The sequence below is a fragment of the Ambystoma mexicanum genome, chromosome 12 (assembly GCF_040938575.1).
Source record: "Ambystoma mexicanum isolate Mex_15411 chromosome 12, UKY_AmexF1_1, whole genome shotgun sequence".
NCBI classification, from domain to species: Eukaryota; Metazoa; Chordata; class Amphibia; order Caudata; family Ambystomatidae; genus Ambystoma; species Ambystoma mexicanum.
Genome location: NC_090936.1, coordinates 865,034,609 through 865,060,551, shown reverse-complemented (window position 1 = coordinate 865,060,551; position 25,943 = coordinate 865,034,609). Strand labels below are relative to the sequence as shown.

General features: G+C 43.6%; 1 protein-coding gene across 1 annotated transcript in view; it reads left to right on the top strand.

The window, feature by feature from the left end:
- The window catches only part of LOC138514077 (solute carrier family 23 member 1-like), a 1,133,216-nt gene that overhangs the window by 667,644 nt on the left and 439,629 nt on the right, over positions 1-25,943 (top strand). The window contains exon 8 of the mRNA XM_069629338.1: positions 5,079-5,332. Coding sequence (XP_069485439.1) covers positions 5,079-5,332 — 254 coding nt within the window. The remainder of the gene's footprint in view (positions 1-5,078; positions 5,333-25,943) is intronic.

Sequence of the window (25,943 nt, the reverse complement as noted above, 5' to 3'; positions counted from 1 at the left end):
ACAGGCTCTTCCCAGCTAGCCACCGCTCCTTGCTGTAATCCCCACATCCGGCTTCTGGTACATCTTTCCATATGCTGCGATACCTCAGGCTCTTCCCAGCTCGCCACCGGTCCTTGCTGCAATGCCCACATCCGGCTTCTGCTACATCTCTCCATACGCTGAGATACCACAGGCTCTTCCCAGCTCGCCACCGGTCCTTGCTGCAATGCCCACATCCGGCTTCTGCTACATCTCTCCATACGCTGCGATACCACAGGCTCTTCACAGCTTGCCACCGGTCCTTGCTGCAATGCCCACATCCGGCTTCTGCTACATCTCTCCATACGCTGCGATACCACAGGCTCTTCCCAGCTCACCACCGGTCCTTGCTGCAATGCCCACATCCGGCTTCTGGTACATCCCTCCATATGCTGCGATACCACAGGCACTTCCCAGCTCGCCACCGGTCCTTGCTGCAATGCCCACATCCGGCTTCTGCTACATCTCTCCATACGCTGCGATACCACAGGCTCTTCCCAGCTCGCCACCGGTCCTTGCTGCAATGCCCACATCCGGCTTCTGCTACATCTCTCCATACGCTGCGATACCACAGGCTCTTCCCAGCAAGCCACCGCTCCTTGCTGTAATCCCCACATCCGGCTTCTGGTACATCTTTCCATATGCTGCGATACATCAGGCTCTTCCCAGCTCGCCACCGGTTCTTGCTGCAATGCCCACATCCGGCTTCTGCTACATCTCTCGATACGCTGCAATACCACAGGCTCTTCCCAGCTCGCCACCGGTCCTTGCTGCAATGCCCACATCCGGCTTCTGCTACATCTCTCCATACGCTGCGATACCACAGGCTCTTCTCAGCTCACCACCGGTCCTTGCTGCAATGCCCACATCCGGCTTCTGTTCTGCTCCTGTGCAGTGCTGGCGCATTGATCATGCCGGGAAGGCCCATTCAATGAAGGGAACCTTTCCTGATATATGATTAATGGAATTTGAACAATTTAGAAAAATAGCAACTGTGTGCATCAGATGAAGGGACGATGTGTGTGGCTTAAATTTCGTCACAGGGATAGAAGTTACCTTCTTGTCAGTGTCATCATATAGGTGCATGCTGTTCACCTTCCAGACTGACCAGGACCCCATCTGACCATTCATTTATTTATGTGTTTATTTATTGTATTTCTTTATTTGGATTTGTATAGCGCACATCTGCCCGGGGGCATCGCATCATCATAACCAGAGAGTTATTCCAAAGATGTAATCAAAGCCAGGATGTTTTGTCTGATCTTAAGGTCAAGTTGTTCAATCCTGTGAAATTTCAAATGGAATAGTGGCATGATTGCTTGAGACCTCAGGTGCAATGCCATTATTCAGTGTTCACTGGCGAGAGCGGGCCCTTCTCTGCATTCAACGAGAGTGGCATTCCTGCACGCCACAAGTCATGACACGCAGGCATGGAGCTCTTTGATGTCACTAGAGTCTTTTGGTAATGTGGAATGTTAATGTAGTTAAGGCCCTGCCTCATCTCCACGCAGTATATGTTCATGCTGATGCTGGCCATCCAGTGTAACCACTGTAATGTTAATATGCATCATTGCAAAGAGGGTGCTTAGCACACTGATCTGGCATGTCACGAGAATGCGGTTGAAAATGACATGATTGTAAAATGATTCATCACCATCTCATGAAGATATAGAAGTTATTGGCCACTCTATTGGCCAACAACTTTTGGGATAGATGTTTGGGTGGCATATGGTGCATCAAGTCACTCACTTAGAGCGTGGACAAAAGCAATGAATAATGGCATTCCCAGATATTTTTTAAAGATTTTTGCTGCTATGTCATACCTGCGTGTTCCACAATGGCATAAGTGAGAGGTGGGCAGTGCATCTTCCAATGTAGGTTGACTTAAAGTAACTGGAGGTCGCCACATATGATTTCATAACTTTTACAAAGGTCTGGCTGGATCTCGCAGACCCAGTGAGAAGTAGAATTATATTGGCTATGTATGTGGATTATAACGTTTAATGGAGCTTCATCCTAGACACAACGACTCATTTCCACAGATGTTCATGAGAAAGAAGCCCCTGCATTGTGATGACTTCTATGAACTCACAATTTGCATTTCCATCTCTAATGACGTTTACAGGACTGTCGCATATGGAAAGGGCCGTCACATTATTGAATATCTGCCAATTGTTGACAATCGTCTCTGTTCACAAACTAACATATCCACTATGTAAAATTGAAATGTGCAAGTCCTTGAAGTACATAGCAGGTCATTCTTCTTATTGCTGCAATGCAATGTGAGCAGGCAATTGATTGCACTGCGGGAATGAGTGCCCATGCTATTATCAGGATGATGGGAATATTGTTCTGTTTTATAGTTTACAATGACCACAACACACACACTGCTATGAGGGTCAACTGTGTACCAACTTGGCAAGTAAAATTACTGGGTGCTCAATACATGGCCTCTGCTTCATGTTCTGTGAGGAAATATAGGGACTGATAGCATGAGATAGCAGAGAGTAACATGGAGGATGTGCCTTCCCATTTACATACCGTTGGACCATTCTATTGCTTTTCCCCGTTGGGCTTCTCTAGCATTATGCAATAATTCAAACGGTGAACTACTGTTTAGATTCCCTCCTTAAGGCATGTAACAGATCTACTGAGGGTTTTCTTTATTATACTAATGTGCATGATGTATATTATTGGCAGCCAGAATGGGTGAGCTATCTGCTCATCTTTCCAGGATGATGGGTTGAATCAGCTGGTAAGTCTGCTTTCCCCAGGAGTGCCATGCTGGACCCCCATCCAATGGGATCTGTCTCTCAGTGCCCCTTTCCCGCCTTTTCCCCACTGCTGCCACTAGATCTGCTCCCCCCTTCCCCTGGGCCAAGCTTGCCTGTCACTTCGACGCCCCTTTCCCGCCTTTTCCCCACTGCTGCCACTAGATCTGCTCCCCCCTTCCCCTGGGCCAAGCGTGCCTGTCACTTCGACTCTTAGCACCAAAGTGCAGGCCGTTTGACATGCCGTCTTCTTGTGCTGCCCTGGAAAGCGAGAAAAGACTCACTCTCAAGCCCCTTCGCACTACTATTTGGTGGCCATTTTACAACAGCCTCATCTGCTTTCTATGGAAAGGTTCACAGTGTTGTGTTCCCTTTCATAAAAAACAAACATGAAAAACATGATTTCAACACTGCAAGGGTGATGTTAGCATTAACCCCCGCATTCGAGGGTGGAGTTGGCCAGTAACGGTGGTCAAGGCACTGGCTGTGTTCAGACCGGTAATGGCTTTGGGTGTCGTTCAATAACCATCTAAATTTGGCTTCAAGCAAGAGGTTTATCACTATATTATCATCTCTAATGTACATGTTGCATCTATCATTCCTTCTTGTCAATCACTTCTTTCCTTGTCGACCACCAGATCCCCTGCTCTTTAAAATGTACTGTTCAATAATTGCAAAGCACTGTGTCGTCATCATGTCTGTTCTTTTTATTCTATTTTATATGATAATTTCTTCTGCACAAACCATAATGGAATATCAGCACTGTTGGGAAACTACAATACAACATTATAAAGACAACAGTCCTTATTGTCCAAGTGCCCAGAGTGGTAAAGCTTGTGTGCATGGTATCGGGGCTCCTTTACTACTCTGGGTGACTTTCAAGCATTCGACAGCAAAGCAGAGACATTAAATCATATTTATACTCCCCGATCCGCTTCGTTCCACCTGTCAAATGCCTGAGCATCTCCACCCGTACCTGAAAGTGTTGCTGGTCGAGATGCTCTGAAATTATGTGGTATCTGCCAGCTTTTTGCTCCTGCTTAAAGCTGGTGAATTCTCTAGGAATCCAGCTAAATGCCTCTCACCATGCCCAAGTACGCAGAGGCAGCTAGGATCCTTTGCGCTACAATGTGCAAAGATTCATGGAAAACCTTGGAGTGGCGTGTCCAGGGATTGGCCTGGGATGGCACGTGCTACCCCTGGAATCTGATTGGCCACCCCAGGTGCCACCCCATTATCATAAACTATGGGCTTTGTTTGCTATTGGGCAGTGTTTGCTATTGTGTTTTTCTGTTGTATTTTCAAAGCCTAGTATTGGCTATAAGAATGATAGATAAATACATACATAAACCAAGATCATTATGTGTATGTCTGATCGTACTTCACGCCACCGCTGCATAAGTCATTGTCCCACTTGTGCCATTGCATTCAATAGAGCCTGGGCACGCCACTGAACCCTTGCACTCCCGAATGTCTGCGCATTGTTTGAACTCAGCAGTGCAGCCAATCAAAAATGAAGGAAGGGCGCTGGACATATGAAGGCGCGCACATTCGCAGTCTGGTCTGTGCAATCCCCTCGGACTTCCCAAGTAACCAGCAATGCAGTTTAGACGGCCTGTACCCATGTGATCAACTGCGTGCACATCATGGATTGCTCAAAGTGTAGCTCTTGGTAGATTTGGACAACCTCAGCAAACACCACGTGATGCTAGAGTGAATGGAGCTGTAGCTAGAAATAACAAGAGGCAGGCCATCCTCCAGCATAGTAGTTTCATAGAGCATCTTAAAGGCAATGGCATTGCCTTTGAATCTATAACACCCGGTGACATATGTGAGAGGATGCTTGTGGAAGGACACTTTTATCAGTGCTGTAATAAAGGTATCATTAATTCACAAGGGTATTTCATAAACATGCAGATGGCTAAAAAGCTTAGTGGTAATGAAGGATATTTACCACACATTAAGACAGAAGACATTTAAAAATAAAGGTCACTTGGCCTTGATTGTTGTATGTGTCATTTCATGGAATGTATTTTTCCCCTTTCAACCTTAATCGTGCACGTCGTATTCAGTGAGACACGTTCTTTCTCCGAGGTCCATAGTCAAAAGTGCAGTGCCTGCCACATCATTGTACAACCTGTAAATTACTGCTCGAGACAATTCTGCCTCAGGGGGTATGCAACCTAAAACAAGATGGGACTGGGAAAGACATTCATAATTGGGCTTTGACAAACTTTTTTGGGATGTTTTTTGTGGTTTCATGGAAACAAATCTTCCTTTTCTCAACAGGACAGTGGGGTGCCCCCACTGTGAGTCTCTCCTCAGTGCTTGGAATGGTATCCGGGGTCCTTGCATCAACAGTAGAGTCCATTGGCGATTACTATGCCTGTGCACGGCTCTCCGGAGCACCACCTCCCCCTACACATGCCATTAACAGAGGAATAGGAATGGAGGGCATCGGATGCATCCTTGCTGGCATCTGGGGCACGGGCAATGGAACAACATCCTACAGTCAAAATGTTGCCGCGCTGGGAATTACTAAGGTATGGAATAGCAATTATTGTGTGGCCCATAACTGCAGTTAAAGGAAAGTGACATCCTAATATGTACTTTTTAAAAATGTCTCTTTCTCTCTCTCTCTTTCTCTCTCTCTATCTCTCGCCCACACAACAGAAACACGCGCGCACACACACAAAGCTGTGCATGATTTCAGCATACTGTATCCTTGTTAATTGCGGTTCTAATTGTTATTACTGAGATAAAAAAGAACCAGAGTCAAATTAGCCTTTTTTGCCATCTTTATTAAGTCTTGGTAGAGAGAAGAAATGTCGGACACTGGTCCCCGTGTCCATGGATTCATTCAATCAAAAGGTTTTCCGCCAACTTTCCCCTGGTGAATTACCTGTGTAAAGCCAGTGCAGTGCAAATATAAAAATAGACTCATTTCCGCTGGTGGAATACTGGTACATATCAAATCAGCCAGAGCCTAATTTAAGCTTCTAGTATGTGTGCCGGGAGGATAGCTCAGGGGCAACACCTTTGTCTTCGAACAGAACGGCACAGGGTTAACATCCTGTTCCCGTGCTTAGAGACAGTATTAAGTATTTCTGTCTATGTTCGTACATGGCCATAAACTGTTAATGGTACCTTCTCTAATAAAAAATCAATTTAAAAACAAACTCAGAGAAAGAATTTGGTTAAAGTGACATTGTGGTTGCAAAACACCAAAGAAATTGTGACCATAACTCGAGCCTTTACAATGCACTGCTTAAACTAACACCTAAGACATCAAAGATGACACCAATTATGATATCAGTAATTTGAATTTGAAACAATCCTGACAGAAAGCCCTTACAAAGGTTTGTGTTTAGGCTATTGCTACCAACATATGAATGGTGAAAGGAAGGCGTCTGATGAACTAATCCACGTATCGCATCACTTACTTCACAACTTAGGATTCTGTAACTTTGCAATGCACATTGACGTGTGTCACATTGAGCAATGCATGTTGGGTATGTACGTTATGGCTGAAGTGCCAGGGACATGAGCGCAGCCATACCCCAGGCCCCACCAAGACACCCACAATAGCCATCGCACCTAGCTTGCAGCCTGGTGCAGTTCCGACTATACCATAATCGGACCAAAGGCCATTTGCTACAGTTGTGACCATCACCCCAGGACTTCAGAGATGTTTCCGGCTCCACGAAGTGACCCACAGTAAATAATGGATCTGGCCTGTAGCCCGACCACTGACCACTACGCCCCCATAAAGAGACCATGGGACACCATTCATGGCTTGTGGTTGTGGCCAGTATCCAAAATCCCTGGAGCATAGGCTTCAGCCATGTTCAATGGTGGATTTGGAACCAAAAGGCAGCCCTGGGAAATATTTTTCACAGTGGCTGCAAATTCCACCCTATGAGCAAGACCAACCCCTCTACGTTGGGCAGTTCTCCCACAAGAACATTACGTAGAAATTGATCAAAATAGAGAATTGTGAATGTTGAAGCACATTTGCCCCTGTAAACAAAAGCCTTACATATACCATTTTCTAAGAGAGAGGAATAACATAATTGAAGTGTTATAACAAATTCTTTACTTGTGTGGGATGAGAAGAGATGGAAGGCATGTGAAGGCGGTGGAGGGCAGGGGTGATAGAGGAAAAGAAGTAGAAAACCATGTACCCACACAAGAGACTTATGCTGCAGAGGACCATTGGGAAATACCCACAGTTCCCTCCAGGCGACAACAGTACTGCAAGACTTGTCCTTGGTCTGAAGCCCTCGGATCGTATCTCTCCAGCCCTGATATCTCTTCATTGCCTCCGAGTGACTGCAAGGATTAAGTTCAAGACCCTCTTCATTGTCCACAAGGCCCTCTGGGGCCTGGGGCTGCAATACCTTCAACTCTCCCTTCAGAAATACTTTCCTACTGAAGCTCTTCGCTCCTCCACCTCCAGCTCCCTCAGGGTCAATCACTTCTCCAAGCAACGAGTTGGTGGTAGATGTTTTTCCTCGGTTGGGGCCTCCCTATGGAAAGCCTCACTGCCACTCCGAAACTTGACGAGAACCATCATTTCCGTAAGCACCTCAAGACCTTCCTCTTTGCGTCTGCCTTCTCTCTTCCTCTCTCCTGCTGATCACTCTGTTCTGCACTCGGTACCTGGCTACCCTCTGAATTTGGGCCAAGATCCCTGTCCCCCCAGCTGCATACCCTCACTGCCTCCTGGCAACCCTTTTGCACTTGAGTCTATATCTACAACCCTACAATCCCCTTATCCGCACTTATTTGACATCAGTTATCTGCGCCTAATTCCTGCACTTGCTGCTTGTTGGCTCCACTACAGGTTGTTTGCTTGATCACATGTTCATAACTCCCCACTCCTCCTCTGCCCCTTCCCCCTTTCCTCTCCCCTGCACTTGAACGTTCTCAATGTCAGTGGGCCTATTAAGATTGTTGTTTTGTTCTCCCTTGTTCCCATTCTTTGCCTCGTTTTGCCTTGAAACACTTGTGTATGGGCGTGATATAAATAACATATCAGATCATATCATCCTTGGCCATGCTGAAGGCCACACTAAGCATCTAAGAGTAGACTTTGGGCATTGTAGCAGGCCATGCCCAATGTCCACTTTAACTCCATAGCCGGCGGGCCTTGCAGCCTCAGGCAACAATGCAATATCACTATTGTTTTGTACCAACATTTTGGCACTTTTGGAGAAATAAAAACTGGATGGATTAACCTAAAATTTGCAAATGCATGCTATAACTGCAATACATATTGGAGGTGATCATTAGCAATTAACTTTGTAAAATTTTGAAAAGAGGCAGCTTTCGATGGTAAAGCAGCTTCTTCTGCTGAAAATACACATACATTCTCAAAATGGCCTTCCTTCATGAAAAGGGTCAAATTCTGATTACAACAACTTTAAGGCAATGTTTAATTCTGCTTGATGGCCAATGATTCGTTGGAAATGCAACACGTGTGTTGGTTAAAGTGTGAACATACAGTAATATGTTATTGGAAAATAAAGCTAACAGATTTGTAGCGTTTGAACCATAGTCCTCGTTTCCCTTACAAGCTCTTATACAAACCCAGCACCAACCGACAGGCCTTTACATATCCCCTCTTCTTCCACAATATGGAAAATGCACCCTCAGTGTGAGGGTGACATTCCTGCAGGACACACACAATGACAATGTACTTCTCCATATAGGGGGATGCCTCTGTTGCTGCTGCACTCAATACAACACCCTCCCCTTCACAGGATATTTTCATTTTTCTCTGGTTGCGTGCAGGCAGTAATGGCTTGGGCTGGCTCTGGCAAAACTTGCACACCTGGCAATGCAAAAGAGCGCAGGGAGTGTGAGCGAGAGAGAGAGAGAGAGAGAGAGATATAAAGAAAAAGAGCGTGCTAAATCGGCATAGGATACGCTAGGTACAGATAGTAATACCTGACTTGAACATAAGTGGGTTTCATATGAGTTCTGCTGATTTAATCTTGGGGACTGGACAGCCCTGATCACATGGGAACATACGCCCTCTGTACCTGGTTCCTCACAAATAAACCACTGAAGAAACATACATTGCATATATGTTGCTATAGTAAATAACGTATAGACATGTTAACCCACATATCAACAAATATGAGTAGACGACAAATGAAGTTGCACTGAAATGCAATTTGCATGTAATAACTACTGGGTCTCCCTTCAGAGAGAGCACTCTCAGGTCCACAATATTTGGCCTGTTAATGCACTTCAGTTGTGGGTGTCCTTTGCTCTGGCACTGGCAGAAGCTGAAGGCAAATGATAAAAACTGTTTTAATATGGAAGCTTAAGGAGTCAATTAAGTGTCCAAATGTCCCTAAAGTGCAAATACCCCAAATCGGTGGTTGAGGAATACTCCCAAATAATTCCAAGAATAATCTCCACCCAGTGCATGTACAACTAGTAAAGCCCAAAACATGGCTGAGTGGTCACAAAAGAATGGTCCTAAGCCTATGAACAAACATCAGCACACAGTCCCCAGGGTTACCAGCAAGGAAAACAAAGTTTCTGGGCCTTATTACAGGTTTGCCAGTATCCCGCCGATAATTAAGGCAGCATACCAGCAAATTGCCCCTACCGTTTCCACTGCCTAATATCCCAGAATTACCGGGATAGTACAGCCAGTGGAAATGGCAGTAAATCCCCATTCCATGGAGTCCAATAAGACTCCATGGAGGGGATCGCAGCAATCACCGGGCACTGGTAATACTAATGCTGGTAATTCTGGCATTTATTTGCCAGTAGAGGCCTGATTTACCTTCAGCTCTTGGTTGGAGGTAAATCAGTGCCCCCGCTGGCAAACATATGTTTTGCCGGTCTGGTAAAAATCCCATTGCTGGAATTACCAACAATTATGCCGGCAATTTTACCAGACCGGCAAAACTGTATGAGGCCCCTGTGCCAGATTAAGAGTTTGCTGGTATCTTGGTGGCATTACCGCCCAGATACGGGGAAATGGAATTGCCATTTCCGGCACATAGTCTGCCGGAATTACTGGCAGATTACAAGTGCTGGTAAGGACGGTAAATCCCCCTATTGGACTCCATGGGAGGATTTGCTGGCATTACCAGCGTCAGTATTACAGTGTCGGTAATACCATCTGTTCTTTTGCCAGTAGGGTTTTGTATTTACCTCCAGATTTTAGCTGTAGGTAAATCCTCCATCCTTACTGGCAAACTTGTAGTTGGCTGTTCCGGTAAAAGTGCTGGTAAACATTATTACTGGCACTTGTACTGTGTACCTGCCAACTTGTTATGTTTGTTTATGTTTAATACCTGCCAACTTGTAATGCGCCCCTCTGTCTCTGGAGGAATTTTATTCAGCAAAAGGAAGCACCCATGCTTTGGTTGTTACTTGCTCTGAGCAGGCAATACCTAGTGTCTGTCTTTGGACTCCTTTGGCCACCAAATTACCCTCTGTCTGAAGATATTGGTACTCTCCCAAAAATAAGGTTGGATACAAAGATACCGGATACAGGAAACCCCAGGAGGTTGCAGAATAGGGGCCTTTCTCCTATTGAAGCAAGAAAGGCAATCCCTCTCTGCACTCCAAGGACTTCCTTTAGCTCCTTCGTATGTCATTGGGAAGAGAAAAGACAGAAATGTTCTTCTCCTCCAATGGTCTCATAAGCTCTCCGCTTTCCCCTTTATGGATTCATCTTCCTCTCAGAGAGGCGTGAGCCAATCAGAGGGATTCAAGTGACAAGAAGGCAACAGATGAACACCAAGATCACCTCTAGGTAACTCCATCACACTTTCCTCATCCGTATTCCCCTGCCCTGTCTTGATGCACCTTGAAACACAATTTTGCTGTATAGTGTGTGTTACAAATAACCAATAAATGCAAATAAAATAAATAAATCAATTAATTCCAACTCAATGGGAAGGTTGGCATGTTTGATTGAGCACCAAGTTTTAGATAGCTCGAAGCAGCAGCACATGCAACGTATGGTGTAAGCATAATAAACATGGCTTTGCGTGTATGTCATGAACAGGGATAGCATAACAAAGTGGGGAGGGCATATTTACATCAGAATATCGTCCCCAATGTCCTCCCCGGTCTACAAAAGTCTAAGGGTCAACTCTGGTCACCCACAGTGTTTCATGAGTTTAGGAGTTGTTCAGTGGTGGTGCAGTGTATGCGGGGCTGGCCCTTGCAGACAGGGTATCTAAGCCCTGCGGTTCCCCCACCATACATTGCAAGATCAGAAGTTTACATTCATATAAATGTGGGTGTTCACTTGCACTTGCCACCCTTTCCATCAGCAGATATTTAAAGAACTTAAAAAGGGCAAAAAGTCACCTCTGAAATACTAACCATGCTATTTCAATACCTACCTCAATGCTGGAAAACCACTTGCTAGCCTAATTAAACATAACAGCAATTCTTGAAGTCTGGACATTTCTCTCAACCACTCTCCTTTCCATTGTCAGTTTGCCAAGCAAACATCTAGGTCTCTTGCTGCTCTAATTTAGAATTTAATCTGCCAAAGGAGTTTATCAAATTATTTTAGTGAATCAATGAATTATTTAATGGTTCGTTCACTGTGTTATGGTGGCCTCCTGCACTGGGACAGCCTTGTGATAGTTTGTGGTGGTTTCCCCTGTGTTGGGAATGGTACTGTGCCTCTGAGATTTGGGGAAAGGGTATTGCCAGAGACGTCTTTATGGGTGGGCAAAGGGGACACTTGCCCAGGGCCCCCACCTTGGAGGGGGGCCCCAAAAAGGCTGCCTGATCTGAAGAAGTAAAACTACATTGTTAACCAGTCTTAAATAGCACACATCAGAATATTATATGGGGTGCTGCTGAGTCCTTAAACCCATTGCAGTTCTGTTTTGACAAGTACATTCTGCCTTGATCAATTCATCATGTATTGCTTTCTGTGTTCACTGTGGTATACCTAGTTTGTGTGTTCCTTACGGCACAACTCTGTGGCATTCTTTCCTTCCTGTGGGAATTATGTTGATCATGTGCAATAGGCAACAGTGAAATGCATATTGATAAATTGAGTGCGACATTGGTTCAGAAGTTAGCTCAGTGTGTGAAGCACCCATTGCAGAGATGTGTTCATATGCAAAATTAGAATATCATATTCCAGCAAGGCTGGCTGAGCTTTTCCTATGTCTGAAGTTCATAAAACTGCCTGCATATGTACTTGGTTTTGCAGACCAACATCTGCTGGTATCAGCAATGTAACCTGTACCAGATAGGGAATGCTATAAAAACTAACATGGAGTCTAGAAATTGGTTTGTTCAGATGAGGTGTTGTAAAACCTAGACAATCGCCTCCAATGATGGCATAAACTGTTAGTCCAAGAGGTGAATAAGTATCCAAATTTAAGACTATGGAACGAAAGCGTTCATGGTTGTATCATGGCTTTGCCAGCAGACGATACAGTGATCTTGGTCAAATCATCTAATATATCTTACATCACTGTGCTGTCTTCTGTGAGGTTTTCCTTTTCTCATGCTGGTGGCCTTGTTTAGCCCATTACTTGATCTTTCTTCTTATGTAGACCATTTGAGTGGAAGGGGTGGTAGACAGAAGAGAGCGGACCAGATGTTGCAGGCCTTAGGCAAGCATATTTCAAGGTCTGGTTGTTAGACACAAATAACGGTTAGCTTTTTGGTAAAAGTCAAAGGTTTTTATGCACTTTTTATAAATGAAAATGTCACAACCCATTGTTTTGGAATTATTTAAAGCTTTAAAATACAAAAGACAAACCCAGATTACATTTGTTAAATCACATCGATTGGTATGCTGGTACTTATATACTTCCCTTGATGATGGAGAGAATGAAGCTATAACCATTCCCATTTTGCATAGAACCCTTCCATAATATTTTATTAAAAATGGTCATGTTTGGTAATGTGATTTGTGTACATTCCAAGTCCGTTTTTATACAATGAGATTGTTTTAGTTAATGGTAAGAACTGGAAAAGAAAGTGTTCAAATGCAGACATTGCGGTGTTGGCACACATCCCAGCTGCACCCCTTCAGCCCTTAACCAATGTGTGATCCTGGGCATCTCATTTAATCTTATATTGCCAGTCCCTAAACCTTTCAAAATTGTCAGCCCTTCAGAGTGATTTCCTTCTCAGGGTATGATCTTCATAAAATACTTATTCATGGTTTCACTGGCTGTAGGGTTGATTCCACTTTAATAGTGAGCATATTTATATCGCACACCACAGGCATTTGTTCCTTTGATATCTAATGGCAACGCTATTTGAAAACCATATCCCACTTCTAATCTCAATCTGTCTGGATAAAGACACCTTTCTGGTAGCTACTAATCTGCGTCCACTATCCATGCTACAGTATGTGTAGCGTTCTCCTTCCTTCCAATTGGTCTCCTCTGTCCATGCATGAGCACTTTTGCATTGTGTGATGCAGCTAATGTGAGTTCTCTGTCTATTATGGGTGACATGTACCTTTTAGATACGGTCCTGCATTAATACTACAGGCTGCACACCTTCCTGGATGTTACTGATAACAATTATCCTGTATGCACTAGAGCAGTAACCTATTCGTAGACTGCTAATGTTGGTCTTCAAATGCTACTTGTTTATCATTCTGATTAGAGCAAGAATGAAGAAGGTAAGGGGACACAAAGGGAGTAAACGTGCTTATTATGCTGCAAGACAGCATATCAATTATAGGTTGTGAGTGCAACGGGTGGTGGATGGGATCATTATTCTTGATCCCTTCATTTGTTTAGTTTGGTGGAGGGGGCCCCCAAAGGTGTCCGTGCCCAGGGCCCCAAAAGTGCTTAAAATGGCCCTGGGTATTGCTGTGCATAGTCATGGAATATGCAGTAGAAGCTGGTGTCTTCGGCTGAGGCAGGGATCACAATTCTTATATTTGTGAAGGTTAGTTTACCTTTCTAAGTGGTCTGTGATGCTTTGTAGACTTGTTTTTCTTGCACAAGTGACGCTTTGGTGTGTCTTCGCTGTCACGTGGTTCAGGGGTGATATGCAAGCATAGGTGGAAATAATAAATCTCATCCCTTGCTGTTCTTTATCTCATTGAGTCCAGTTGCTCCGACTGTTTTCCTCACTTCAGTTGTCTTTGATTCCGGTCTGACAGATGTATTACTACAGATGTTTTAATTTGTCTCTTTTTATTCTAAAAGTTGTCCATCTCGTGAGGTACACATATGGCTTCTAGAGCTAGCACAGTGGGACCAGGGAGGGGTGCCCATTTATTTGCATGAAGGTGCATAGAGGAGGGTCTCCATACTGCAATCTTGACAGGTTATGTTATAAACATATCTTCCTCTAATATTGGATCAGATCATTGTCTGACCTCTTTGGTTTATCTCAGGAAATTCAGGCTCTATAGAGCACACAAGGTTCTTTAAATGCTGCATGGTACCATCCGGATGCCCTGCCTATAGGGATATTACATCTATTGGCTCCTTGGCATAATGGCCAGGGACCTAAAAGGGCTGTTTCTTAACTTGAGGAATGGTGTGCTCACAGACACCTTACCATGGACATGGCAGGGATAACTAATGAGTGTCCCTTCTGAACTAACATTGGTGGTCATCTTGCGGAGCACAGTGCCACAGATGAAAGCCTGGTGAGTGTTGGTTTGGGGCATGGTAGTGGGGTTGGACAGAGGGAAGATGTGAGGTATTGTAGGGGGATCTGTAGAGTTTGAGGGGTGATAAGGTGGTGCGGTCAGTGGACTGGACAACTGATTAGAGGCTTCAGCTTTCAGGCCATATGAGTGGGTTGGAAAACACATTCTGAGCACTCTGATTGGCTATTCATGCCACCACAGGACTGAAAGATAATTTTTCCAATTCCTTGACAGGCTTCACTAAATATCTGGGCCACCTGATGACAAGTTATCTTCCAACAAGGCACTATGTGATGAATGTTTCCACATCTGCCTTTTGGTTTCCACATCTGCCTTTTGGGGCAATAACCAGGATGCTGCCTCATTTGATTCCTCACTAGGGAGGGGCACACCTTCACCAAGGATATATAAATGTTGCCCTGGGGCTCTCCTGGGAATAGTGCTTCAGAGGTTAACTGACATGACAAAGCCAGCCTCACTCAGGGTGCTGCTCACTGGAATGCCTGGAATGCCTTTGAACCCAACAGCATGGGAAGGGGCGTGGTTAGAGTAGCAAGACAGTGAAGGAAGGCCCACCATCTAGCTTCCTTTAAGTGTTCCCTTCCCCTTCCCTGCTTGCATGAAACAGAGGGGACAGGAAACTCTGGTTGTGATTTCACAATGCAAAGGGCACTTTAAAAAACCCAAGGGATTGGACCCCTTATAGCAGGCTTGATTTGGATCAATCTCCTGTGGCATTTTGCCTATAAAAGGAGAGGACACCCTTCATTCTTCGATACAATCCTGGACTCTCAGTAGGCCAAGAAACAGTATAATTTTGGACCTCTGTTGGTAGTGACATACATTCTAAAGTCCTCTAACAGGGAACTGAAGAAAGAAGACAGCCATGGCAAAGGAAAGCATTGCTTGCCAACCATCCTTCAAGCACATTGGGGTGAAGTGCTTTTGGAACAAGACCTCTCTCTGGCTGCACTGGAACCTGCATCCTGTCACTGAAGGTGAAGGAACCCATGTAGATGCCTTCCAAGCTCCTCTGGAGTCCATATGTATGATCTACCTTATCCTGGAGGGCTGGATTGGGACTCAAAGTAAGTGATAAGCCAACGAGCAGCTGAATCCTGTTTCCCCACCTCAAGCCATCTTTGAGCTGCTTTGACTGTGCTCGACACCATTTGACCCAGGACTCAGGGTGCTGTTTTGGCACCCATAAACTTCAAGTTGCTTACCTGCCTCTTTGAGACATTTTGACACTGTCTCACTCCAGGAAAGATCACCATCCCCTAGACTTGGGTGCTGGCTCACTGCTATGGAAGCATCTGACTTGTCGCATCCTGAACAAAAGAACCTCAACCTGACTTGTCTTGACTTCCTACTCGACCAACTGAAACGCATTGTGTTACTCTCTGATTTGAACCAGCGGACGAATCGTTTCATCCCGACTTGACCATTGATTCAAACCTGTTGAAACCCACTGAACCACATCTTCTCACATGACAACACAATCCATGCAGAGGCGGACTCATTTTCCATCTTGATGCTGGATACGTGTGACCCAATCCATTTTGACACCAGCTTCATCACTGGAAAGTGCAGAGAATGTGGCTCGATGATGTAGAGCACCCTACACAAAGAATGAAAGTACTATGAGGAGGCCCTGTTTCCCTGGTTCACCATTAGGACCACTGTGATTTTTAATCCTCCCTCCTCTGCCTTTTTCTAATAAGATATTTTCTTGAACATTTACTTTGTGCCAATTGAGGGCCTGACCACCCCTGCTCATCTAATCAGAGTGCATTTCTACAACAGCTTGCAGTTTCTCTGTTTCTTTGGAGGGGTGGGTCTTTGCTTCTGTTTAGTTAGTTATTTTCCTTACTAATGTTTCAGTTAAAGTCTATATTGTTTTTAGAACCTTGATTCAGCATTCCTTTATTTTGCACGCTTGTACTTTTGCTGTTGCATTGTAACTGTTATCAGCTCACAATCCTCCTGAGGATATAGCCTACACTTGATCTACACTACCACACAAGGTGATGGTGGTATACCTTTTGGACTTTGCCTGTTTCACTCTTGTGATTGGGATCATTGGTTGTTTAGTAGCAGTGTGGGGCTGATTAGGTGGGTTTTCCAGAGAAAAAGTCTTATATTTCTTGGTGGGAAAGAGGAGATTATAGTCAGTGAGCCTCATTATCAGTATGGCGGTAAGGCAACAATGGCGCCGGTATCGCTACCGGCTCCGTTGCTACCGTACCGCCATACGAGTTGTGCTCAAGGGTCTCGCTTTGCCCGCCAGGACTGACCTGGTGGGCAGTGCGCCACCCATGAGCACAACTCATGGATGCACTGGCACCGTTATGAAAGGTGCCGGTGCATCTGAGCTCCCCATTCCCATTCAGCCTTAACGGGCTGAATGGGGATGGGGAGTTCCTTATTGCCGGCTCGCAGGGGCCAATCTGCACGCCTGGTCAGACACCCATTTGACTCCAAGTAGGGAGCAACATCTGATTAGAGCCCTGCTTGTACCCCTGACATAGGGAGTGAAATGATAAGGCACATAATAAAGTGTATAATTTTGCCATCCCTTCCACACCACAGCCTAGATAAAATTAAACAAGAGCCTTACTGAGGCTTATTATGGAGCCCTGTTGAAGAAAATCACACATATATGCCTTTTAAGTTAATTGCATCAATTCATCAGACATACAAATGATTTAGTGCCTTCTTCTATAATTATGGATCCCTCTTCTGTAATTCTTTGAGATCAGTTAAATAAGATGCAAGGAGATGCTAGAGATTACACACAAAAAACACATGGTTATATTGAAAAGCCCTCAGCAGTCGAGCATAGAAAAAAAGGAGGTGCCGTTGTCTAGATGGGTACTAGAATTTCCTATCCTTTAGCAAACACGCAACACATTTCCTTCAGTGTACTGCTGAAACGTGTGACTTGGTCTTTAAAATGTGCTGCTTTGTTCATCACCGCTTCCACCTATACCCTGGATGGTAGCAGTAAACACTTACTGGGATATTTGCAGACCCACAATGCTTTGCAAGCAAGGCATATTTAACATATGATGTGCATTTTAAGAATGTCATGACTCTGCATGTGCACAATTCTTTTTCAGTGCATACAAGATTGTTTGCAACATACCCCACCCTTATATCATTGTGTAGGATTACACAAGTGCTCAGTGAAACTGTTTTTGTATAGAAGCGAGTTACCATATAATGTGTGAAGGTCTATGCCCAAAGGAAACAATGCAAATTGTGTGAAAAGCATTCTACTGTCTGAATATCCGGTGCCTTGATACTATGGATGATTAATCCCAGGCATAGTCCATACCCATTATCCCTTGTAGGCTAAGTAAATGTTATTGCAATGTTGCTCTCTACTTATAGGGTAATGTAGGATAATGTTAGTAATACAAAAGTAGGAGAAGCTGAGCATCACATTTGTCTTTTCAACATATTTAGAGAGCAAATAAATATTTGAGTTTCATAATGTGTCATCTTACAAGGGGCCTGCTTCAAAGCACTTGTGTAACATAGGTACAAAGAAGAGCAAGTGTAGGATTTGGTTACACGTCCAAGTAGCGTGCTTACTTGCAGTCGGTATCCGATATTTGAGCTGGAAGTTACATCATATAGTGTGGGTGACGCTTTTGGTAAGGCACAATGAGTAACAGAAATTCTGGCGCGTGCACATTATTCATGTTACAACAAACATAAAACAAGTGGATGTAGGTACACGCCTGCTAACCTTTCACAGAGCGAAGAGGGGAAGAGTCAAGGTTGTCTGGTAGTATCTTAATGTACTCTCAGGCAGAAGTTAGAGTCATAAGGTAAAAGTGTGGTAGAGTCAGGTTTAGGAGTCAATGGGTGGGGAGGGAACATTTTTGGTTAATGTGTGCAGGCATATATTGGTTTGATTCTTCTGTTCCTGGAGCCAATTTTTCATATTCGTTTTTAACCTCTTGTGTTGTATTTTGCTGTTAGGGATTTTAGGTATATAGTAATGTAATGCAAATTAGCAGAATATCAAGACTAGTTGCGTATTTTAAGAGAAAGAAAATTTCAGGTAATTGTGCCTTATTAAATCTTTTTGAATAGGTGAGGATTGTCTGTGTGCGCTGCTAAAAATCTTCTGAGCGGCACCCATAAGGAAGCTGGGCAAGCGCACATGCGCACAGCTTAGAGGGAACATTGGGGTGGTATATGGCTTTTGTACCTGCAAATCTCACATTTTGATAAATACTCTTTCTCATCAGATTACGCCACAGATGCCAGCATATTCAGACATTACATTTTTTTGTGAATCGCACAACATTGTATGATGACTGTGCAACATATTGGGGCAAAGCTACAGTATTTTCTCATTTAAGCCCAAACTACATTACTGAAAAGTATGGCATTCGGTGGATGGAATACCTATCACCTGTTACACCTTTTCACAAATTTGTATGATTGTCATATTTATGCAGCAAACGCAATTCATTTTTGTTTTATAACTTTTAATAATTTGGTGTCACCAAAATCGGTTTTGGACCCACCAGAAGAATCCAAACATGAAAAATGAACGATTAATACTTCCCAAGTTATTCCAAAATGTGCATATCTCCTATTGTGTGCAATGGGTGTGAAGTCTTGCCTTCCCTCTTGCCCCTCTGTAAGCAGAGATATGGTTCTTAGCTCTGATGTCAAGAGGGACCCTTTTGTTCAGGTTAGCCTACAGCTTCAAAGACTAATTGCTATGTTTACGATGGTATGAGTGTTTTTGGTCGTAAAACTTGAGGCTCCACGGAATTCCTCAGCTCATTCCCTTGGTAACAGAGCTTGAGAAGGCTGGTTTCACACCCGGGGTTTATTGCTAGGAATTGAAACTTAAGAGTTGTCTTTCCCCAGCATTTTACATTTGATTCAACTTCAGCAAATGCACACAATTGAAACATGTAAACCCTTGCAACAGTACTTTCCTGCAGAAAGTGATTATAGAAGGCAACATAATATATTTAAAGGCTTTAGGTATACATTTGAATACTTAAAGTGTTGATTTTGAAGACCCAATTGCAATGTCACTGGGGTCGGTCAGTTTTAGCCGTGAAACCTTTCATGCTATTGTAGTTCCACATTACCTTGTAGATTCTGGTTATTTAAAAGATTCTCTGTGATGACTCACGATAAACAAAATTACAGTTGCTTGATGGCATTCCTGCACATATTTTGAAGAGCATGTCTTTAATTGAAAATGACAATGGCTTTGGAAGGCAATGATTTGGTCAAGGTACAAAATCTGGTCATTTTATTTACATGCTGGATGTTGCCGTTTTTGCCAAGGGATCTCATCCTTTCTAGACCTTTCTCAACAGTATCATGAGGTCTTCCCCTCATGTGTGGAAAGGCATTTTTTCTGGCATCCCCAGGCTTAGATGCCTAAATCAGCTCCTTTGTGTTTGGGGAAAGGCTTAATTTTGCATGTACTCCAGTGCAGGCCTTTTGCTGAGGGGCAACTCTCCCCCTCTGACCCTGGCCTGTATTTATGGCATTTTAGGGCTATTTCACCACACACACTAAGGGGCCACAATAATGTGACATTCCCTAGCATAGAGTCCCACCCCACAATTCAGGGACAAAGGTCAAGCTGTTGTATTGAATGCATTTGAATAAGAGAATCAAAGGTGGTCCCTTACTTTATGCAAGGGAAATCACAACAATAAAATATATGGACATGAACAGTTTATACACAATTAGAGGGTTATATGTGTTTTCATAGATACCATTTTAAATGCATACACTTTGGGCACTTTTTGTCAAAATTAATTCGACCCACATTTTGTTTTATTTATAATGTCTGGGCATGCATAATTAATGTGCGGCATATTTATCCATGAAGTGGTAGTTATTAGGAAAACCATTTTCAAATATAAGTTATAATGTTGATTTAAATGGTCCATTTATCTCACATACAGAGTTCCATCCTTAGTTTAATTTGTTGGGATAATGAAACCAATTAAACCAATGAGCACGCAGGCCAAAGATGGATTTGAGTCATCTATGACTGGCCCTGCTTTATGTCTTAATTGATGAAGATAGCTGTGAAGCTCAGCAAAACAGGCCTGATGGTTATCAGACAGCACACTATCGTTCGGCTTCTACTGATATTTTAGCTTACATTTAAACAAATAGTTTGTCCTTAAATAGACTTGCAAATGTAAGGGTACCTAATTAACTTGGAGGGCGTGTTTACAGGGCCTTTTATTCTGGGATTACATGGGTTATTCTGATGTGATAAATGTGCCCTACCTCACAGGGCAGGAATGTCAAATAACACCCAGGCTTGATTGCACACCCTGTGTTATGGAAAGTTCAAACCTTGTGTTCTGTTAACTGGAATTTCAAGGAATGGATATAACATTGCCACATTGAAACCAAGTGATTTCTCATACACTGAACAGTAAGGTACATTATTTAAAGGGCATCAAATTGCTATAAACGTTGTACAATGATCCAACAACTGTTGAAAAAATAGACTGTTTCATTGACCTATTTTACCTGCTTTACATTAAATACATTGGCCCTCATTACGACCCTGGAACTAAGGGGTTAATGGCGCCGTAAAAGGCTGTGGCGCTGTTAACCCCTTAGTGCCTAATTACGAGGTCCCTTTGTGGCTCCCGACCTTAACGGCTGGTCTGGACCAGCCGTTAAAGTAGGGACCCTCAAAGGGACCTTGAAGGTAATTACTGCCTTCCCCATTCCCATTGAGCCCTATGGGGCAAAAATGGGAATGGGGAAGGGCTAATGGTGCATGAGGAATTACGGCCCCGCCAACCTTGGAATGGGGTGGTAATTCCCCATTGCACCATGGCGGACTTGTTACAATACCGGTAGCAACCATGGTGCTAATAGCGCCATTAGTTAGCGCCGGTGTTGTAATAAGGGCCATTGTCACATTACAGAAAGACTATGTATAGAGTGATGGTACATTTGCATCTTCTGCAATGATTGGTGTGTCATTCAAAACCTGTGTCCCTATTCTACATAATTACAAAGAAGTTCACTTCATGTTTCTCACTTTGGGTCTTGGAATTTTTAGACATGAAGTACCATGATTTGTAGAGAATGAAGCAGAACTTGTTGAAATACAATGCTGCTCTGAATCCACCAATGCTTTGGGTTTATATATTGCTGACAATGGGCCTCATTACGACCCAGGCGGTAAGTTACCACCTGGGTCATACCTTTACCACCATGGCGTAAACTACGTTTACGCCATGGTGGTTGGCGGACTTACCGCCCCATTCCGAGGTTGGCGGGGCGGTAAGTCCCCAATCCCCATTTACCCTTCCCCATTCCCATTTTTGCCCCATAGGGCATAATGGGAGTGGGGAAGGCGTTAATTACGCCACCGTAAATTACGGTGGCGTAATTAACAACAAGGTCCCTTAGCGCCATGGATTTTAACACCTGCTAAAAGCAGGAGTTAAATCCTCCATGGCGCTAAGGGACCTCGGAATCAGGCGGTAAGGGTCGGCGCTGTTTACGCCGCCGTAAACCCCTTACCGCCTGGGTCCTAATGAGGCCCAATGGCATTGTTCTGGTGAGGCAGCCACAGTTGCCCATACATACATAGAGTATTTTTATAGTTGAGCTTTCAGCACTGCCAATCACAAATTGTTCAAGGCCCAGTCTTTGGGCTAGATGTCATGTGTGTGGTGGTGTCTCTCAAGGGAGCAGGTATTTACTTGTATCTCATACGTGCACCCTGTTTGTGATAGCTGGTGAGAAGGGCAAGTTAGAAAAGAAGTGATGCATTATCCTGGCGCATCTCCACTTCAAATAAAAGCAGTCTACATGTGTCTTTGATGTTCCCTTACAATACTAGTTGCAGAGGGAAAGTGTTGTATGTCTTGGTTGGCAGGATGAGATTATATTCAGCCACTGTAACTGAGTGTTTTGTCTTTTTTAGGCTATGCCAATTAAGAGTTGCATAGAAAAGGGATTTTCTATTTCTTGGTAAGCAGGAAAAGTTTATATTTAATGTCTGTAACTGATTGTGCTGTCTTATTGATATTTTAGTCATATCAAATATAAGCTGCAGAGCAAAAGTCTTACATTTCTTGGTAGGGAGGTGGAGACTATACTCAGTGACTGTGAATGGATGTTTTGTATTTTAGCATCCATACTAAACACTAGTGGTGGAGAAAATGTCTTATCATTCTTGGTGGGCCAGGAAGAGTATACTCAGTGGCTTTATCAGAGTGTGTTATCATTTTTCTTTCGGCCATACAAAATACAAGTAGCAGAGAAAATGCCTTATATTTCTTGGTAGGTGGGAGGAAGTTTTATTCAGTTTCTGTAACTGAGTGTGTGTTATTTTAGTGGTCATTTTAAATACTAGTTGCAGAGAACAGGAAGGATGCATATTTATTGGGATTAAGTAGGAGATTATATTCAGAGCCTAAAATAGAGTGTGTTCTCTTCTAGTGTCCATACCAAATACACGCAGCTGAGCAAAAGTCTTATATAACTTGGTAGCCAGTAAGAGCTTATATTCAGTGTCTATAACTGAATGTGTTTTCTTTTAGTGGTTATTCAAAATATTAGTTGTATAGAAAAAGTCCTATAAGTCTAAGCATGCAGGAGGAGTTACATGCAGTAGTTGTACAATAACTGAGGTTGTTTTATTTTAGTGGCCATACGTAATTCTAGTCACAGAGAATAAGTTGTATAGTTCTTGATAGGCAGGCAGCTATATTCTGTGTTTGTAACTGATTCCACAACATGCTATCTTGGTGTGTCCACAGGGAAGCAGCAATGACGAGTTGCAACATGTCCAGAACATCTGAAAGGCATAGTGATGAGATTACTACCACTGTTACTAGGGCAGAAGGCAAGGGGGAAAAAAGGACAAGTGCAGAGGTGCATGCGGTGGGATGTACCTGTTCTCCTCCACAACTACCCACATTTACTGATGGTGAGTCGGGGGCTAATAATGATGGGGAGGAACACTGTTAAAGAGATAGGAAGGACCCACCTACGCTTACAGCTTCGAACAGGATCTTCCATAGATTGTTAGTAGAATCTGAAAGTCCAAAATGTCATCATGTGGCAGCAATAGTTCTAACTTCACCACCTCCACCAGCAAGTTTATGGCTAGAAGCTTGATAGCTTGTATTTCTCCAGCAAGGGAGACCACAGTGTGGCCCTCTTTATACTACAGTACAAGAACGTTCTTTCTATTATGCTGCTGGAGTAGCCGCAAGCCAAAGCATCCAATCGAACCATGGGGAGCATAAGCAAATTCCCTGTAGCCTGGTTGCTCAGCACATAACAGCGACACAGCACGGAGCAATCTCCAGCCTTCCTAGCCAACCGCAGACATGCCTGCCACATTGTAGATTCTTAGTTGAACATTACATTTGAACATCTTGTCGGAATCACCACAGGCAGGACAATCTTTAACATCCTTCTCCATCTGGCTGTCAAGACTAGGCCACCAATAATCGTCTACAAGCCTCCCCTAAGTGACCTTTATGGCCAATCTCAATATCTTTCTCCCTAACACCTTCCAGAGGTTCAATACGTCCTGACTATAGAATGTAACCCCATTCGACACTTAGCTCGTCCCTAACTCTGTGGATCTCTCCCAGGCCATCCCACTTGTCCACCCAGATCAGTCATTAAGCACAGAGTCTTTCACCTTGCTTAATTGCTCATCTTTCCTTTCTGCTTCTTTCCAATCACATTCTAGAATTGAAGGCCCAGAGGTCAAGCAAATCTCCCATTCCAGTTCTACATCTGACTCTGCATCACCTTCGACATAATTACTCTATGTTCTAGACACAAAAGCAGAAACAGTGTTCCCCTTGCCACTTATGTGCTCCACAACAAACTGATGGCCTTGTAATGAAGTAATCCATTTTACAATTCTTCGAGATACAACATCTAACCTCTTAGAATTAAATATACTTACCAGGAGTTTTTGGTCACAGAAAATCGTAAATTCTCTACACCATAAACATGTCTTACATTTTTTTTATGTGCCAATCCACACACAAAGCCTCCTTCTCTATGACAAACTATCTTTCATCTGTACCCCTGATAGAGAAGAAGCGAAAGCTATAACCTTGTCTACTCCAGATTTCTTCTCACAAAAGTCTCACAACTCTTGCCAAAATTACTGAACACCATTGCATTTATTACACAATTGTTTATGGCTAAAAACTAATTCTGACACTGGGATGAGCATACAAATGGAAAATTATGCGCTGTAACCTGATGTGTCTGCACTCATCTGCAAAACCTTGCACAAATTTGGAATAGTACTTTACTAAACCCAAAAATGAAAGCACATCCTGTTTGTCCTTAGGTGCTTAGGTGCTTGAATCCCCACAATAGTTAAAAAAAGGCTATCTTTCAGTGCAACTCCCAATGCATTCAACATGAGCCATTCAAAATCTATTTCAGCTCCTCGAAATGTGCATTTTTTCTTTTATAAAGTTAGCCCCACCTCACTACATTTTCTTAAGACACGTGCCAACTTGCCATCAAGTTCCTCCTCTGATTTACCAGTGACCAAGATGTTGTATTGGAAAAAACACACTCCACTAATACCACCCAGCAATTTGTGCAGCATGGGTTGAACAAATGCAGCAGCAGATACCTATCCGAAGGGAATGTGCTTGTACCTAAAAGTCTGCTTGTGTGTAATGAAAGTAGTGTAGTCCCCGTATGAGCACTGTAGGGAAATATGATGATAGGTTGAGGCAAGATCTAGGGTACTAAAACACTTAGCCCTAGCCATCATACCTATAATTTCCCCAAAGTTTGTCAATGGAAACTTCTTTGGACTGCACATTCGAGCTCCCTTCATACCCTAACATGAGTGCATTTCCTATGCAGTTCCTACCCAGTCCAGTTGAATCTGCAGTCAAAGTAGAGATATGGAGAGAGGAATGCTTGGATTATTTATTTATTTATTAACATTTATAAAGTGTGCATCAGCCCTGAGGCATCCCGGCGCTGTTACAGTAATATTTGCTGGTTACAGAAAAAATAGTTACTTACATGAGACACAGCGATAAGATAACAGGAACACAAGTTGAGTGGGGGTAGGCAGGATGGTGGAGGGGGGAAGAGGGGGAGTCAGTTGAACAATTGTTTTGAGGGTTTTGCAGAAGGCTGTGAGGGAGGTTTCGGCTCTGAGTGCATTGGGTTGGGCATTCCAGAGTTTGGGTGCTAGATGAGGAAAACCAATACCTCCTGCATTTGCTATTTTAATGGGAGGTATGCGTAGTTGGTTGGCATAGTGACTTCTTCTGGTATGCGATGAGGTGTCTCTGGTGATAATTTCAGATAGGTAGGATGGGGCAGTGAATCTGAGGCATTTGTTTGTTAGGGTGAGGGTCTTGAAATTGATCCTCTTTTTACCTGGCAGCCAGTGGGTGGCCCACCTAGCCTGCGTGATGTGGTCTCTTTTGGGGATACTAAGGGCTGCTCGAAGCACGTTATTTTGGACTATT